At 34.5% G+C, this 19,285-nt stretch overlaps 1 protein-coding gene across 9 annotated transcripts in view; it reads right to left on the reverse strand.

Moving 5' to 3' along the window:
* Positions 1 to 1,636: 1,636 nt before the first annotated feature.
* The window catches only part of LOC136030402 (sodium/potassium-transporting ATPase subunit alpha-B), a 115,477-nt gene continuing 97,828 nt past the window's right edge, over positions 1,637 to 19,285 (reverse strand). For all 9 annotated transcript variants that reach the window (XM_065709355.1, XM_065709348.1, XM_065709350.1 and 6 more), the window contains 6 exons: positions 16,882 to 17,130; positions 14,062 to 14,343; positions 10,007 to 10,358; positions 5,698 to 5,872; positions 4,871 to 5,103; positions 1,637 to 2,257 (listed from right to left, as the gene is read on the reverse strand). In XM_065709355.1, the coding sequence (XP_065565427.1) occupies positions 2,137 to 2,257; positions 4,871 to 5,103; positions 5,698 to 5,872; positions 10,007 to 10,358; positions 14,062 to 14,343; positions 16,882 to 17,130 (1,412 nt within the window). In that variant the 3' untranslated portion in view covers positions 1,637 to 2,136. The remainder of the gene's footprint in view (positions 2,258 to 4,870; positions 5,104 to 5,697; positions 5,873 to 10,006; positions 10,359 to 14,061; positions 14,344 to 16,881; positions 17,131 to 19,285) is intronic.

Here is a 19,285-nt window from a genome sequence, read left to right on the forward strand (position 1 = left end):
ATATATATATATATATATATATATATATATATATATATATATATATATATATATATATATATATACGTTTAGGAGTATAGTTTCCCAAACGAAGAGGAAACCGACACTGTGAGATTACAGTCGGTTCATACTAAGGAGCAAGTGACCCTTGAGATTTGCTACCCTTCAGCAGGGAGAGTACCCGGGTTTCTATATCGGAGATACTCATAAATATTATTCTACACATTTAACTTCCCCTAGGTAATACCTACCTTAAACCCTCCCTCCAATAAGGGTGCCAATTGTTGGCTCATAAACAGAGGGTTAGAGTTCCAAGATAGGGATTAAGTGAATTACTTTGAAACTTAAATACATCAGTATGTCAGCGACACAATGATCTTCTCATCTAAATTGCTCTGCTGATCCCCCCTTTGAGAGCAGCTAAGAAAACGGCTTTGGCAACTATTTCAGAAGTGTAAACATTTTATGTACTACCTTGGCGCGTGACAGCAACAACCTGTATATCAACGACTATTTAGCAAATTTTATGAACTATGGCTACTATATTTGGCTATTTTCCTTGATGCTTTATAATCAAGTTTGCTTTCATTAATCTGTTTTTGTATAAAGGTATCAATGAAGGAAGCAGTTCCTTGCTATTTTCGATTTTTATTGGGCTAATTTTTTTGTTTTTTATTAATAGATTTTTTTTTTCTCTTTTATAAAATGTTATTCCTACATTCAGATACACACTTCGATTTTTATTTAAGAATTAACGACGCTTCTTGACTACTAAGGTCCTTGCGTCGGCCCTGCAGTGCATTCCTGCAGCGTGATTCGATCTCTGGGTCCCGTATTACCAAGCTAAGGTCAAATCCACTGCGCCACCACAGGACACACTTCGATTTTTATGGATTGGCCTAATTCGTTTCAAAAAAGAGCAAAAGGGAGGAATTTCAGCGTTTCTAAACATTCGTCCCTATTGGCTTTTTATTTGGGCACGAAAAAAAAAGATTAAAGACATCCATCCAAAATAAATCTCACCTGTCTCTTGTTATGAACACAGTGAAAGTTCTTTAATGGAGGTATGTAAAAAATATACTTCGTACTAATGAAAGACTCTCAAATATAATATTTCTCTAAATTCCAGCGAGCCCCCATTGCAGAAGTAAACCTTTGCGCTATCTGCGGGTAAACAGCATATATCTATACATCTATACATCACATCTATACATACACATCTATACATCTATATCATATATATCTATACATCTTCTTTTATAGAGATCAGGAAAGTGCAGCAGGACAGTAAGTGATATGAATCGTCGGGGTGACTTTGACATGTAAGTATTGGACATAATGACTCATTGTTATCTCCCTGTTGTGTCCCTTATTAAAGTCTAAGGAGCAATATGCTTTCAATTTGACCCAAATAAATAACGAATGTAGCAATTCATTCCCGAATGGAATGGTAAGGGTCGTAAGAAAGGATAAAAGGAAACCGGAACTACTTGGGAGGGCGTAAATAGGGAAGCTTTGAATAGATTGGGATGGAGAAGAAGCGCCCGTAGCTGTGTAAAAACATAAATCAGTTTGTATTTTCATTTTGATTTTGGACGGCCTTGCTTAGTTTCTTAAGGAAGAAAAAAGAAACATGAAACTTAAAACAGCTTTATTCATAAAAACGGAAAATTTTCTCACTTCACAACAAACATGAGCCACCGTAGAAATTATTTAATGGCAAGTTTTTGACTCAAACTTTAGAAAAAAAAATGCTGAAGAGGGGAACAGGGGGAGGGGGCTATATTACCCTCTGCCGTTTAAAAATTAAAATCTAAAAAGGGATACATGGTTCAATAAAGAAAAATAAATATGTATATCCCACCCCGCTTTTCGTCCTAGCATTAAATCCATGCAGCGACCAAGATGTATCTTTTTGCGCGCTGTTTTAATCTTACCATATCGCCAAAATCTGTTTTTCAAACGTTTAAATGAATCGATACACTTTGGACATTTACTATATTTTGGCAGTCGATACGGAACCCTAAAAAAATAAAGACATGAGACAATTTTGCAAAAACTACGCGGCGTAATGCCGTAGGCAACTACACAGTCTGCCAGATATACAATATCCGCTAGCAGACCCCACCGCGCTAGCTAGTAGTATGTTTCTTGCTCTACCCAGCCACCAGGGTTGCGACGCAAGATGAATTTTCGGGCTTCATCATAGACAAATATCAAAAAGGAAAATGGCAAAGCTGGGAACCACCAGTTGATCCTAGAAGAAGAAAAATTATTAGTCGGGTATGATGTATTAGTTGCAGTAAAGATTTTAGTGTCATCTACAACCAAGTTTTTCCATCCAACTCTCATTGAAATGAACAAAAAGACCTTCTCGGTCAAATGTTGGTTGGAACACCAGAAGTTAAATTAAGATGTCGCGACAGCAAATAACATATATTCGTTTATGGCAAATGTCTCAACAAAGATAAAAAATATTATCTATGTTTGAAATGTACACCCTTCGATACAGGTTGGTTGCTTGAGTCTCTTATCAATAAGAGACTTGCCCAGACCAAAGCTTAAAAATAGAGGCAATTTTTGTTAAGCGAGGATAATTTTTTAAAAAGAAAAGAAAGGAAAGCAGACACATCAGAGCTTCCCATGTAAAAACGTATTTTCCTTGATGTTCAAGGTAGGGGGCCGGGAGGCTGTAATTTTCCAGCGATTTCAGCCATTTTTTTCATAAATCTGTATTCGCAATCAACTCTTACCATAAAGATCAACAGATATGACAGTTGCCATTTCTGAATCAGTTTGAAATGGCAATTCTTCCTCGCTTGATAGCTTTTTTTTTCTTTAAACATGTTTTGAATTTGCGGTCATTATAGACTAGACGTTCGTTCGTTCTTTACGAACGTTCGGTTCGGTTCGTTCGGTTGTGTCTGACGCTTCAACCGTGATTGGAGAAGTGAGGAATGAATCTCCTTCATAAAACAGCTAAATATACAAATAAAACATACGACGCAAAACTATATTAAACTACACCAGAGTGATTCCCATAAAAAAACATGCTTTAAAAGAGATAGTCAAAGCTAATTCAATTGTGTAGCTTTGCTTATTACGATTGTATTGCTTTATTTGTGAGTGGTTGGACGTTTTGAAATCGACCCAAATAAAGGAAAGTTTTGAAAGCTGAATTAAAAAAAAAAATTGTACTCGTAAATAATTTCTTAGAGAACAGTGCATTGCCATTTACAGTCAAAACTAAATGAAAATTTGGAAAACGGGTATGATATTTCAATAAGACACTGGAAAAATAACAAAAGTCCCATTTTCACTATATGATAATTCAAATCCGAAAATTTCGGCATCACATCCAGAGGCCTTTATCAACAGAATTAGAAGAAGAAACAAAATGTTCGAGCTGATGCTATATAAACGCTATTTTGCTATTAAATATAATTGCTATTACATAATTTGTTTTAATAAGTTTTAATGTTGCTCCTAACTTTTCAGTTGAAAAACTAGTTTTTATTTAATTTCTGACCGTTTTCCAAATTTTGTACGGAAGTCCCCCTGCCACCCCTCCCCGCGGTACAAATTCCTCCGGATACTTCCTCCCAAGAAAAATTCTCACCGTGAAACAAAAAAATTAAAATAAATAAACACGTATCCGTGATCTTTCTTCTGGCAAAAAATACAAAATCCCATAATTTGGAGAAGGAGCTTAAAACCTCTGCGTTTTCCGAGACGCTGAATCTGATGGTGTGATTTTCATTAAGACATTTTCGGGTGCTACCCTCCTTTTTTGAAAATCAGTCAAATATTCTCAGGCTCAAAGCTTCTTATGGGTAACAGTGAACTCAAAAGAATTTTATATATTTAAAATCGGCATGAAAGGTCAATTTTTTACGTAATAATTGTTATCAAATTCCTTGTTTGCGGTTTCGGTCACTATTGGGCCGAGTCACTCCTTATTTACAGTCGTTATCACGAATTGTTTAACAATAGTACCGTATCTTAGACAGTTGACAGTATAGTAATAAAATCCACACCTGAGCCCAGATCTCGAATTACTATCATTGAACACCATCTCAATTACTAGATCTCATTTACTATCATTACTATCATTATTACTATCATTATATTACTATCATCACTATTATATTATATATTACTATCATTATATGACTTTCATATATATTACTATCATACAATTACTATCATTACTAGATCTCAATTACTATCATTGAACATCATTCATTATATTAGCTACTGGTATACCAAAAGTACCACCACCATAACGCACAGATTGAACAATATAGCAATATTAATATCACCCCACCCCCCCTCATGGCACCCCTAATGGATACCCTTGGCCAAAAACCCTTAGAATATAGAGTAGATTGTTTGCTTACTTTAATGGGTACATCCTAAGACCTTCGTCCATACCAGGAGTGTATGATAAGAACGCGGCCAAGCAGGTTTCGAAAACGAGAGCAAAGTTATTGTTAAATAACAGATCAGACCCACTCAGACCTACTTATCAGACTACCAGACCTACATATTATTTTTATCAGACCTACTCATATTAATTTTTGCTGAAGCCCATATTCATGTCTATAAAAATGTCTCTATAATGGAAATAAAACGAAGTTCTGTTACAAAGGGCTGTAATTGAAAAAAGTGTCTACTTCGAAAGTGTAGATTTATCTGATATAGATGGGGCAGAATTAAGCTTTTCCTCCCATAAACGAGAGCAAACCCACCACCAGAACGCACAGATTGAACAGTATAGCAATGTTTATATCACCCCCACCCTCATGGCACCCCTAATAGATACCCTTGGCCAAAAACCCTTAGAATATAGAGTAGATTGTTTGCTTACTTTAATGGGTACATCCTAAGACCTTTGTCCATACCAGGAGTGTATGATAAGAACGCGGCCAAGCAGGTTTCGAAAACCAGAGCAAAGTTGAGAATGTTGTTCCTCATTCCTTGTTGGAATACTGAGTTTCTTCTGGTTTTGGAAATAATCAAATCAGCCCATTGGACAATAACAATTGATACGAAATAGGCTGTGTGGCAAGAGTATTCAAGTTGTTTACGGGCATCATAAGTCTGGAAGAAAAAAGCAAAATGCGACTATTGTCTGACAGCTCGAATATGTAAACAACTCAAACCTAGATATTTTGCAAGAGTGAAAACGCAACGGTGACAAAGAAATATAGTGTCAGGAAATGTGTGAGCGAAAAAAAAAAGAAAGAGCGAAAACAAATAGAGACATCGGGATGGCAGGAGAGGGGGATAAAGAGAACAAGAAAGACAGAACAAAAGAGAATAAGAGAGAAAGAGAGAGAAGAAAGAAGGGGAAAAGAGGGAAAGACCAACAGACAAAAATCAACAGATTTGATTGACATAAACAAAGAATCTTGCCCCTAAACGAAAAAATAGCTCCCAGGGAACATGCTGCGACTATAATGATACTAGTGGAACAAATTGAGCTTTTTTTTAAGTTGTTCCTAATTAAAGTCCCTAATTTAATCTAAATTAGGGACTGTTGTAATTAGTGTTAGCGTTTTTTTTTCTAACAACGTAAGTTTGTCAAAAATTAAGGAACGTTAAAATTAAGGAAAATTCAAAAAGTTGGAAGAAGGGAGAGGGAGCAAATAAAGAGAAAAATAGAAGAGAAGGAAACAGAAAAAGAAAACATACCCATTCCTGCCCATAGGAGTCTGTAAGGTCGTTGACGGCTCTCGAGTCCCAATGTTTCCTAAGGCCAAATAAATCCCATGGTAAAAAGCCACATTCTGCCATAATGACGAAATATACAAAAAATCCGGCAGAGGCCTGTATCATACCAATTTGCCCATATGCCAAAGAGATCAATCTGAAATTTAAATTAAGAAAATCAGATTAATGAAACTAAAATTAAACTAACCTATTATATTAAACTGATCAAGTATATTATTAATTAAAATTATTTAAGTACTAATTTAAATTAATAAAATGGAATTTCGTAGGATCAAATAATACTGAACAGAGAAAAATTCACACCGACCAAAAATAAAACTTGACAGCTTATTGAGAAGGTTTTGACTGAACACAAGAAGGATTTTGGTAAAACCAGTTTAAAATACGCATATAAATTAGGATGTTTGGTCCAAAGATATTTGATATACGAAATAAGATTTTGATAAAAACCAATTTGAAATGAACAGAACTAGGGTGGTCCAGTTCAAAGATGTTGACTGAACAGCTTCTGATAGAAGAAGAATTTTTGATAGAACTGACTATTCTAGGCGTATTAAAACCAAATCAATTTTATGTTGAAATTTTAATTAATTTAAGTTAGAAATTATCATGGTATATTTTTTATTGTATTTTTTAAATAAATTTTTATATTTTATAAATTGCATTTCAATCATTATATATTTTTTGTACCGGCTCGTAACGAAATGTTTGTCCGGCTCGTAAAAACGTAACAAAAATGAACATAAATAAATTATTGATGCGTTGTTTAAGTTGTTTTTTCTTGTAAACTTAAGTAACTGTAAAGTAGCGTTTGTAACTTGTAAAGTGAGCTTTCTTCGGTTCAACTATTCAAATTTTATTTAATTACCAGTCTGTATTAGTAGACTCGTAGTATAATGAAGATAAAACAACAACAAAAGGGATATTGAATAAATTACAACAAAAATTCATTTTATACTATTTAATAGAGAAAAACGCACTTATTAACCATATCCAAAATCTGCATCGTTGCTCCGAGGATATTTTTCTAATTAGTATAATATTTCTAATTAGTAAAAATATAATACTAATTAGCAATACTAATTAGATATTCCTAGCCTAATAAATCAACCAAAACCCTAAAATCAATCTAAATTCGAGGTCAGTAGAACTAAGGAAAAAACATCTTCTAGCTGGTTCATGATTCAATGATAGTTGGTCAAATTAGCTCTCTTAAAGTACGAAGGAGGGAGCGAAAGCTAAGTTTATTTCGTGATAATATATAGAAAGCCATGTCTTCTATGCGGATGTTGAAGTCGTAGAAAATGAATTGAAGGGGAAAAGGGCGCACCCCATACATATTACACAGATTTTTTTCAATTTCCCTCTTGGAATTAGAAGTGAGAGGGGTAAAGTCCAAAAATTAAACACAATATCCTATTTTAGTGAGAAAAGAATCCTTGCCCCTGTAAACCCCTGCCATATTACTAGTTCTGTCTAGAAGCACTTTTTCCTGTTCCTATTCTTTAATTGCAATTTGTGTGCTTAGTCCAAGGTGTTGAATATGAATAACCCCTTCCCCTCAAAAGAAAAGATTTTCGTCATACGCCCTTGGCTAAGTAAAAATGATTTTGATATATCAAACGGTTCGTGGTAACGAACTGTAATAAGGAGCCACCCGGCTCAATAGTAACCAAACTCTAAAAAACGGGATTTTGATACTAATAGATACATCAAAGAATCGTATTTTTATGCTGATTTTAATATATAAGTTTCATCAAATTTAGTCTTATCCATCAAAAGTTATGAGCCTGGAAAAATTTGCCTATTTTGAAAAATAGGGGGAAATACCCTTAAAACGTCACAGTATCTTAATGAAAATCACACCATCACATTCAGCGTACCAGAGAACCCTACCAGAGAAGTTTCAAGCGCCTATCTATAAAAATATGGAATTTTGAATTTTTTTTGCCAGAAGATCGATCACGGGTGCGTATTTTTTTTTTTTTTTTTAGGGGTAATCGTTTCGACCCAGTGGTCCTAGAATGTCGCGAAAGGGCTCATTCTAACGGAAATTAAAAGTTCTAGTGCCCTTTTTAAGTGACCAAAAAAATTGAAGGGCACCTAGGCCCCCTCCCACGCTCATTTTTTCCCCAAAGCCACCGGATCAAAATTTTGAGATAGCCATTTTGTTCAGCATAGTCGAAAAATCTAATAGCTATGTTTTTGGCAATGACTTACTCCCCCACAGTCCCCGGGGGAGGGGCTGCAAGTCACAAACTTTGACCATTGTTTACGTATAGAAATGGTTATTGGGAAGTTTACAGACGTTTTCAGGGGGATTTTTTTCTGGTTGGAGGAGGGGAGTCGAGGGGAGGGGGTTACGTGGGATGGTCTTTCCATGGAAAATTTATCATGGGGGAAGAGAAATTCCATGAAGGGGGTGCCGGATTTTCTAGCCTTCTTTAAAAAAAAACAATGAAAAAATAAATATGAAAGTTTTTTCAACTAAATGTAAGGAGCAGCATTAAAACTTAAAACGAACAGAAATTATTACACATATAAGGAGATTCATCTCCACCTAAATACCTCGCTCTTACCGCTAAAGTATTTTTTGTAATTTCAACTATTTATTCTAGGACCTTTGAGATTCAGGGGTCATTCTTAAAGAATTGGGATAAAATTTAAGCTTTAGCTAAAGAGCGAGGTATTGATGAGGGGACGAACCCACTCATATACGTAATAAAAATATATGAATATAGAAGCTCGTTACGTAACTTATTTCGTAAGTTACGTATATTCATTACTCCTACCCTACCCATTTTTCTCAAAATCGTCCAATTAAAACTATGAGAAAGCCATTAGCCACAAAGAAATTAATATGCAAATTTGGTTTTAATTATTCATGTGCGGAGAGTCAAAATCGAAATATGTATTAATTCAAAAACGTTCAGAAATGAAATAAAAAACAAGTTTTTTCAACTGAAAGTAAGCAGCGACATTAAACTTAAAACGAACAGAAATTACTCCGTATATGAAAGGGACTGTTCCCTCCTAAACGCCCCGCTCTTTACGCTAAAGTTATTTACTGTTTTATAAAGTACAATTGCTTTATTGGTTTTAGAATTTTGTTTATTGTTTTAAAAAGTAGAGTTGTGAGAAAGGGTCAAACTTTAGCATAAAGAGCGGGGCGTTTAAGAGGGAAAGCCCCTTTCATATACGAAGTAATTTCTGTTCGTTTTAAGTTTTAATGTACCTGCTTACTTTCAGTTGAAAAAACTTGTTTTTTTATTTAATCATATAAAGAAGCTACGAATCTAGTGTGGTTGGGTTTTTATATTCCTTTTTCATCGGGAGATTTTGGGATGATGCGTTCACTTTTTAAAGTCAGTGGAAACCTTTAACAGGGTTCAAAGTTTGACGAGCATTCAGTTATGCTCGTCATAACTTTATGTAAAAACAAAAACTGAAGTCGTGAAAGTCGTGAATTCGTGGGATGAACTGTTTTATTTGGAAAGGACTAATAAAACTATTTTCATTAATAAAATATTGTTCACTAATAAAAGTGAACAATATTCAAAGACTACTGTTTGAAGCCCTATTGAAGACTACTCTACTATTACTACTAACATCTCACGACAGCACCAGATCGCTTGAGCTACGCACACTCCTCCTCCATCCCAATCTATTCACAGCCTCCCTCTTTACAACCTTTCGGGAAGCTCCCATTTTTCTTAAATCTTTCTTTACGACATCCTCCCACCCCAACCGTGGACGACCTGTTTTCCGTTTAGCCCTAGACGGTTGGCCAAAAAGGACAATCTTTGGCAATCTGTCATCCTTTTCCCGTAGAACACGCCCTAGCCATCTCAACCTTTCTGTCATTAGCCCTCAAAAGCGGGATTGAACCACACTTTTCCAACAACCTACTGTTATAAATACGATCAGTCAGTCAGCCGGTCAGTCTATCGAAGAACTCGAAACAAAACTTCGCAGCATATCTTCCTGCATGGAAGAGTAGGAGAAAACCCTTAAGATATACCCAAGGTCTCTGCCCATTTTTTGCTCATGTAAAAACAAACAAATTTGAATATTAGATTCGTTAAGCTTCAAACCTATCTCAACAGAATTTAGCCCCTTCAGCCAAAAACAGACAATCCATCATCTTTTGAAATTATTTAAATATAGATTCAATACGACTTCTTTCCAGCCAGGTGATTTTAAGACAATTTTTCTGATGATTTTTCGAACACGTGGCAACCATGTTAATAATAATAATAATAATAATCACCTTTCATTGACAAGTTTGTCTGTTACGGGGTTTCTCGGTCTCCTTTTCATAATGTCCGATTCTGCTTCTTCGTAAGCTAGAGAGATAGCTGGTACCATGTCAGTTCCAAGATCAATGCACAAAATGGTGACTGTGCCAAGGGGCAGTGGGATGTCGAACAAAATAAACAAAAGGAAGGGAGAAATTTCAGGGATGTTTGAAGTGAGAGTGTAGACAATGGACTTTTTCAAATTATCGAAAATGAGACGACCTTCTTCAACACCAGTGACGATGGATGCGAAGTTGTCATCCAAGAGAATCATGTCAGCTGCCTGCTTGGATACATCAGATCCAGCAATACCCATAGCAACACCTATGGGAAAATAAAATATGTATTCAGTGTAATGATGATAATAAACCTATTTAGCAACATTTATTTATAAAATAAATTAAAATGGTTGCAAAAAGAAATTTCAAAACGATACAAGAAATGCACAGCTTATTATACTCATTTTAATTAATTTACTATATTCTGCTGTCGCTTTTATAGTCAGCAAAAGAAGAAGAACCTTTAATTGACGAGTTCATTTTCAATATAAAAACCATAAAAAAATGCTTTGATCATATATTATTACCCATCTTAAGCGATGCTAGCCTTTCTAAGAATATTAAAAGTTTAACACAACTAAAGTTTAAATTTTTGAAGGCACAAATCTTATTTGATTCTTATGTTCGGTGACTCCAAGAACTCCAAAGTTTAAAAGGATTGTGTTCCTCCCCCTTCCCGGATGTGTAATTATATTATGTCCTGTAATTTTTCCAAAGTTGTGTTTTCAGGCACCGGGTTTGAAGCGTGTTTTGAGCGGGTTCGATGAAACTCGTTTCAGGCTCTTCGTGTTCAACACAGTAAACCTCTAAAGTGTTTTAATCTGATAAGTTCTAAGCGGTTCATAACAGGCTAGAATAGCAAGATTGAACATGGGTTCTGAGAAGACATTCGCCCGTTTTGAACACGGTACTCAAAACGATAATCTGAACAACCCTTGTCGAACTCCGTGTTGGATGTGAGTGTCCTGAAAACAAGGCTCAATATGTATCTTCTGTTTGCAAGTTGCATCTATACTTTCAGCTTCTTTAGCTCCTTGGAGGGTGAGTTCAAAAACACGAAAAAGACCTTTTTTTGCAAAATATTTTTAATTTGGCCAAAATTTTCCGAACTCGTTTTAAAGAAAAAGATAAGATAGGAAATTTCCCATGTCGTAGTGTTAAAATGAGAATATAGGTTTGCAAATAAAGTCATCATGGATATCAGTAGCAAATAAATTTATTTAAAAAGATATATAGCCCTTACAGTAAAGAGATAGCAAATGCGAAAAAGGTAAGAAATGAATAAGAAAAAATAAAAACAAATAAGACAAAACAAATAAAAGTAAGGACGAATATAGGAAGAAATAAAGAAATAAGGTATTGAAGACATTAATTTTGCGAAACCCATTTATTATCATAAATTTTGCCATTATTTGAAGCACAATGCTACCTAGTATTTTTGATATTTTTCCCCATTAATTTACTAAGAATAAATCTGGATAATTAATGGATAATGTGGCATTACAATTTTCTTTAATTAGTAGGGTTTTTATAAACAGTAATAAATATGGGTGGGTTGGTTGGCCAGTAACGGATAACCGAATTCCGTTGAATAATTCAAAAAAAGAGGAAACAGCCAAAAGTTAATACAAAAAGATTTAAAATTTACTTCTAAATGTTTAAATAAATAAAATTATAAAATTATTATTTTTATTTTCGTTTTTACTTTTTTTTATGAATTGCTGTATCGGGTTATTGCTGCCCAAATAGGTCGCATAGCATATAGGGTACTACTGACATCCTGCATATAGTCCGTATCTCTTAAAATAATTTTGATCCCCAGAGGACTACGGGTTAGCTGCATCCTCAGATTGGACTGGAATATTTATTGAGTAACCCGGGTTACAGTGGTAGCTAGCTACCTAGTAAGAGGCGATCACGCCCCAAAGTAAAAAAAAATGAATTAGTCCATAACTCCTAAAACTAGAACCAGATAAAAAAAAAAAAAAAAAGTATATAATTAGAACCACCTTGTCAGAAACCCCTATTTAGGAAACTTACAGCCCCTTGGCTTGAACAACAATATTGGCTTGAAAATCAAGAAAAGTGGCTGGAACCAGGATATTCTTCATATATGGCATCTTTTTTCTTTTCTTTCTTTTTCTTTTTTGGCAGCTAGCTTGACACTAGAACAACGTAGAGTTGCTCTATGGCTCATTTTAAAGGAAATTGTTACATCTAGTGCCTTTTGTAATTAAAAACAATAGTTTTTAAAGTAAATCATTTTTTAACAAAAACTCCATTTTTCTCTAGAACTGTAGTAGCTAATGTTATTAACATCTTATTGCATACGAAAATGAAAATTGTATTTTTAACATTATAAAACAATATATTTATGTAAAATGCAGTAAATCTTTTAGGGTTTAAAAAAAAATCTGATGTCAACTGAAACTAGATTAATTCCTGAAAATTTTAAATAAAATAATTTTATTTAGCTGCAAACTGCAAAAATATTTATGGTCTCTGAGCAATAGTTAAAATTTTTTTAATTCGAACCAGAAAAATACCTGAAAAATTTAAAATTATTGCATATATTAGACTTAACTAGCTACCTGATTCTGAAAAAATCTAACTGAAACTTGAATAATTCCTCAAATTTTAAATAAAATAATTTGATTTAACTTATTATAATCAAGAACGACCTCTTGCCCATAGTGAATGAGATAGCTAGTATCTTTATAAAAGTTACTTCTCTGGAGTGACGTGCCATATCTGACTGTCACCACTGCTTAATTTTCTGTTATTTTTAAAGTACAGAACTGATTTTTATACTAGTTTGCTGCCTGATTCTTTGAGGTTCGTCTCTTCCAAAGAAGAAAAAGCCCAAGACATTTTCCTGTTTGTAAGCAGGTAATTATCTAGGTAAGGTGTTATACATAAAGGATCGATATATTTCATTATAAATGTTGATTATGTTAGTTTCATCTGTTTCATGGTTTTACAGATAACTGAAATTTTTATATAAAGGATGGGTACAGCTAAGTATAAATAGGGCATAGATAAATTACATCAAGGCTGTAGAGATATCTGATACCTAGTCACGAACAAATCCCAACAGATACTAGAGTTGTTCAGCTGCCTGACTTTCTGAGGCTCGTCTCTTACTATCCGAAATAAGAAAAAGTCATAGACTTTTTCTGTTTGTAATCATTATTAATAAAGAGTACTATAAATCCATGCACTGATATTTGGTCCAGCTAAAGGTTATAACAACGAGTTGTTTTCAATTTTATTACTTATTACTTTTTATTTATTCGTTCATTACTTCAATAATTGACTATTTACTTTTGTTCATCTGCTTCGTTATTATTTACTTTGTTATTAATTTTTTTAAGTTTTATGTATTTCTCTAAAGCTGAGTGTCTTTTAACCCACTCTGAGAATCGGTAGTAACTTTATTAAAATGTACTTCACAATCGACAAATTACTGAAAACAAATCATTCCATTAGAAGAAAAAACGCTGCAAAAATTACTATCAATAGGAGTCGAACTCAAGACCCCTCTGGTAACTAGCTGAAAATTTTACCCGTAGACTAAGACAGCCACTGCATTTTATTACTGTGTATTAATTCTTCAGACTTATGACTGTTTAGTAAGAAAATTGTTCCCTACTACCTGAAATACAATATTTTATTTTTTTTGTTCATGAAAGTGTGGTATTAAGAAATAAAGTTGTCCTTAGATAGTTAGAAATATCCCATAATCCCTTTTTTAAATCTTGAAGTTTTTTTGTGCGTGTGGGGGGACTGTTTTTTTCCCTTTTTGTGCGTTTGATGACAATGGTCCAAAAGTCATACAACCAATAATCATAGCATTGCTTGTATGTGTTGAATGCCATACCTGTAAACAGGCATTTGAAATTCTTTATATTATTGAATAAAAGTAAATAAACGTTAACTAAAAGTGTTTCAAAAATAAAAGGACTTACCAATATCAGCCTTTTTCAAAGCAGGTGAGTCATTCACACCATCACCAGTTACAGCCACGATAGCACCCTGTCTTTGACACCCTTCAACAATGATTAGTTTCTGCTGAGGAGATGTACGAGCGAAGACAATTTCAGGGTGGTGGCGAAGGATTTCGTCCAGTGCATCAGGAGTAATGTCACGGAGTTCACCACCATGAACAACAGCGGCCTTGGCATCGCGAGGATTGACTTCAGAAACTGGAATGTTCAGTCGTGCAGCAATGTCTTCTACAGTCTCGTTACCTGCGCACGAAAGAATCTTTAAAATTCACTCACATCTCGACTCACATACACAGTGGGGCAGGAGGACTACTACTCTAAAGATGCACATTGAGGAAGGAAAGTCCATATTTCCAGAAAACTTTCGGAGTAAAAGAGTTGAACTGGTGATAAACTATAAAACACAATTAAAATAGAAATTTTACTAGAACAAAATCCATTTATGTTGAAGAGAAAAATTCACCATAAAAGACAGCAAAGCCTATTTCTTTTAGTGATTAATTCTGACTCGACCATTCTGAGGAGAAGGGAGGGGGTATACATCTGAGTTGTTTTTTTCTAGCGCATGCGCCGCCGGTTCCGCTTTCTATGGAATGTAAGGTATTTATTTTCTCCACAAATCAGTATAAGGGGCATATACCCCTCAGTCCCTCCTATCTAGTGCATGCACCACCGGTTCCACATTCTAAGGGATATATGGTATCTATGTTTTTCCTAAAGTCAGCAGAAGGGAAGTATACTCATAAGTCCCTCCTCTCTAGTGCGCGCACTTCCGGTTCCGCTTTCTATGGGATAAAAGGTATTTATGTTCTCCACAAATCAGTAAAAGGGGTGTATAATCATCAGTCCCTCCTCTTTAGTACATGCACCGCCGGTTCCACGTTCTATGGGATATAAGGTATTTATGTTTTTCCTCAAATCAACAATGTTCTCCACAAATCAGTAGAAAGGAGGTATAATCATGAATCCCTCCTCTCTAGTGCGTGCACCTTCGGTTCTGTTTCCTATGGGATATAAGGTATTTATGTTTTTCCTCAAATCCATTTTCTAAGTTTGAAGATTGACAGAACCTTCAGGAAGAAAAAAAGAAGCTACTAAAAATAGCATAAACCATTAGATCGGCTTGTGAATTTTATCATCAACAGATTTTAGTTTTTCAATCTATTTTCTAAAATTTCATAAATTGGTTAATTATGACTTAAATTTGTCCTTATAGCAGCGTAAGAACAAAATATTATATAAATTGCTTTAGCTAACAATTCAGCTTTTCATCTATACAAAGCTTGGCATGCGTAAAAAAGCCCCCCCCCCCATAAGTTCAAGTTAGCCTTTTTTGGGAAGTTCCCTTCCGCATACTGAGGTATCTTGATACATCAAAATATAAGTATCGCCAATACTGAAACAATCGAAAAAAAAATTCCTAGGACTATATAAATTTTAAGAGGCTGTTTTGCTAATTAAGATATCATAATTATTGTACCAATTACAAAAGCCGAAAAGCACGTCATTTTCCTTCATCAACTAAAACCTTGTCAAACAGCTTTTGAGTTGCATCATGAATATAAGCCAAATTGCGCAATGATGATTCAATAAAACGTAATATATTCTTCAAGAGGATGAAATTCATTCTATTAGTCAAGATATTACCATAATTTCCTTTTCGTGTTACTCTTTTACATGTTTAAAAGGTTGTAACTTAAGGGAACATTATTGTCAGTTGCCGTGTTTGTTCAGTAGGGCAACAATTTGGTGATGGGGGGGGGGGGCTTCACACATGACCCCCCCCCTAGATTTCAAAATATCTTTCTGGTATTTTCATTTTTTTAATCAATAAGGATCCCCCCCCTTGATTTTGAAAAACATATTTTCCCGCTACATCTTCGTGAATTGCCACCCCTGTTGAGTCTCATTTTTTAACAGCATATTAAGAGGCACAACATCAGAGAACATTACTGTAGAATATATCTGGGATATTATTGTTTATCCCCAATACAATATCTCAATATATTGTTTATCCCCAATACTACTCCAAAACTTTGATTTTCTGCTCTCAAGCCTCTACATAGCCGCCATCGCCTCAACATAGATGTCATCATAAAAACCGAGAGGAAACGGAACTGATGTGATAAGACGGCGTTTATTAGAATAATATAGTATTAATTAGTATTAATATTAATATGTAAGTATTGATATATTAATATAATATATAGGTGTTAATACATATGGTATTAATATTAAATAAAGTACTTTAATATTAAAAATTAGAATAATAAAATAGCATAAATGGACTGACGTCCATTAATACTATTAGCAGTGTATCCTTGAGCAGAAGCACCAATCCATGAAAATGTAAATGGATTATTTTGATGTTTAAAAAAATTTTGATATTTTCCCTAGGGAATATCAGGTTAGAATAACCGACTTTTTGGGGGAGGGTTTCAAAACACACCTAAAAGTTGGTTTTAAGGCTAGAGATATTCAGATATTCCAAGGGTGTTTGAAAGAAGTCTTGGTGGGTTCATATAATTTTTTTTTTTTTTTTGTCACATAGTTTGATCATATAATTTTTGTGAGTTCTAACATTTTCGAGAATTAACTACTCGAAGTATTAAATTGAATTAACATATTATTTTAAAATTAATTATTTAATAAATTGATTTACTCAGAAATAAATTAAGGAAATGCATATCATTTCCCCATTGAGGCAAAATTGCCTCAGTAAGACCATGAGCCCTCGTCACTCAAGAGCCCATAATAAAACGAGAATAAAATACCATTCACCTTCTGAAATAATACCAACAGATTTGGCAATAGCTTTGGCGGTAATTGGATGGTCTCCAGTGACCATAATAACTTTAATTCCAGCTGAACGGCATTTGGCAACAGCGTCTGGCACAGCGGCACGAGGGGGGTCAATCATGGACATAAGCCCAGCAAATCTCAATCCAGTGAGGGGGAAGTTAGCATCGTCGGCGTTGAAGGCGAATCCATGTGGGTATTTATCCAGAGGGAGAAGGTAATCGCAGAAACCTGTAAAATAAATTACACACGAGTTTACGAAATGCAAAACTTCGAACTCAATTCCCACCAGCCATGTAAACAGACAGGTGGTATTAGGGCCAATACCACCTCCCCCGATACTGAGTATGCTTAAAAATTTTCCATTATTTGTCATAATTCCAATAATTCGTCAATTTTTTATTCTTTTTTTCGTTTCCTCCAAAGAAAATAAATTTCCGCGTAAATCTATTTCAGGGTACCCTAGCTTTTAATTGTGTGTAATAATTATTTACAACAAAACGCAAGTGATTCGTCAGGCAAACACATTCTTTATAATATTTTATCCACTCGTTATTGGCCACACGTTTTGACTTACGATATGGCTTAGGATGATTTAGGAATGTATTTCATCAACAAGATTTTTAGAATTTTTAGCCCTCGGTGATTTTTTAGAAATGTTTTTAAAATAGTTTTAGGCTCTGTAAAAAAAAAGTAGGTATACAGATTCATAGATTAAAAGAAACTAAATAAGTTTTAAATTAAATAACACATTATTACAGGGAACTCTTTATTAAATTAGGAAACAAAAATATCCCCCTCCCCCCAAAAAAATCCTTTGTATATGCATGGTCCATGAAATGAAGAGACATCTCCTATTAAAATAACCCAATTTTCTGCTGTAAAATCGGATTTCCTCTCATATTTGGAGGGAATTACTAAAATAATTACTGACAGAATTATTTACGTTTTAAGACTCAATAATTAAAAAGGGTAATTATTTTGTAAGAAAATACATCTCCATTGGCCATTGTAGCACATCTGCCTCATTAGGATATTCAGTAGGCCATTGTTGGTCATCTCTTAATATCTGTGCACAGGTCATTTTAACTTCTAGCAGTAGCTATGTTTATTCAACTTTTTTTGTATTTTCTGAATTGATGCAAATAAAGGAATCTAGCTACGTTCATATGTTCCACCTTAATCAATTTGGCTTCTGAAAGGGCCCAACGTAAAGTAGGTGATAAAATAACAACAATAACCTGACCCACGTAACCAGTAATCGGTTGACTTTTACTAATACTTTCAGTTTCCTAGATCCCCTTACTTACTGCACTAGTTCAATTACCGTTTTTTAGCACTTCCTGTAAATTGAAACCAGATTTTCTTTTTAGGCTTTGGAGAAACACAATAAGATATTTAGAAGCTTCGTTTTTGTACGCCCTATAATAATCCAGTTAATAAAATTTTATAAAAGTAGGAAAGGCTATAAAGGGGGAAGGGAGGAGGATTACTGTGTTTAAACGCCCCTCTACCCCCCCAAAAAAAATCCTAGTCATAGAAAAGTAAAAAAATGGATAAAAAGCGAATTTGTGGTGTTTCGCAAGTTTTTTGTACCCCCTCCCCCGGACAAAAATCCTGAATACGACTTTGAAAGCAGGATAATTTCGCTCTCAGGTTGCCAACATAAATAGCCTGTTTTCAAAGGTTGGTTGAATAAATGAGCTTACTTAAACCTAGATATTATTTTGGAAAATTGGTTCTGTTATTCCTGAAAACAGCCAACAAAAAGTTTTTTTTTAAATTCAATTTAATTTACGAGTTATTTTATAAATCGTCGAGATAATAAAATCTTGATTTAGTCAGAAAACCTTTATTTAAGATTTTGGCCTATTATCCCGTTTACAAAGATGATCCTTGTTAACTTAATTTAACGATATTAAACTAATGACTGTAAATTTAATTCAACAACAATTCATTAACTTAATAGTCTGGCTGAATGGTTGGCGCACTAGCGTGGGAATTCTAGTGTCCAAGGGGCACGGGTTCAATCCCAGTTGTGACCAGTTATTTAGTTTGGGACGGGGGTTAGTGGCGTGACTCTGTAAGCTCAGCCAGAGTCGACCAAACTCAAATGGGTACCTGGAGAAATCTGGGGAGGGTAAGCAGGAAGGGTGTGTGAAAGCACAGGATGGTTGGCCTCCAACCCCCTATTGCACTTCCTGGCTGAAGGGCCATGAAACAGAGATCAGCACCGCCGGTTTGGACCTTAAGGGTCTAGTGCCGTCTTACTTACTTTACTTACTTTTTTTACATTAACTTAATAGTTGTTGCCGCCCATAATCGAATTACTTACTTTGTATTTATTATTGTTAATAATAAACAAAACAAAAAACACACGATCAAC

The sequence above is a fragment of the Artemia franciscana genome, chromosome 8 (genome assembly GCF_032884065.1).
Source record: "Artemia franciscana chromosome 8, ASM3288406v1, whole genome shotgun sequence".
Taxonomy (NCBI): domain Eukaryota; kingdom Metazoa; phylum Arthropoda; class Branchiopoda; order Anostraca; family Artemiidae; genus Artemia; species Artemia franciscana.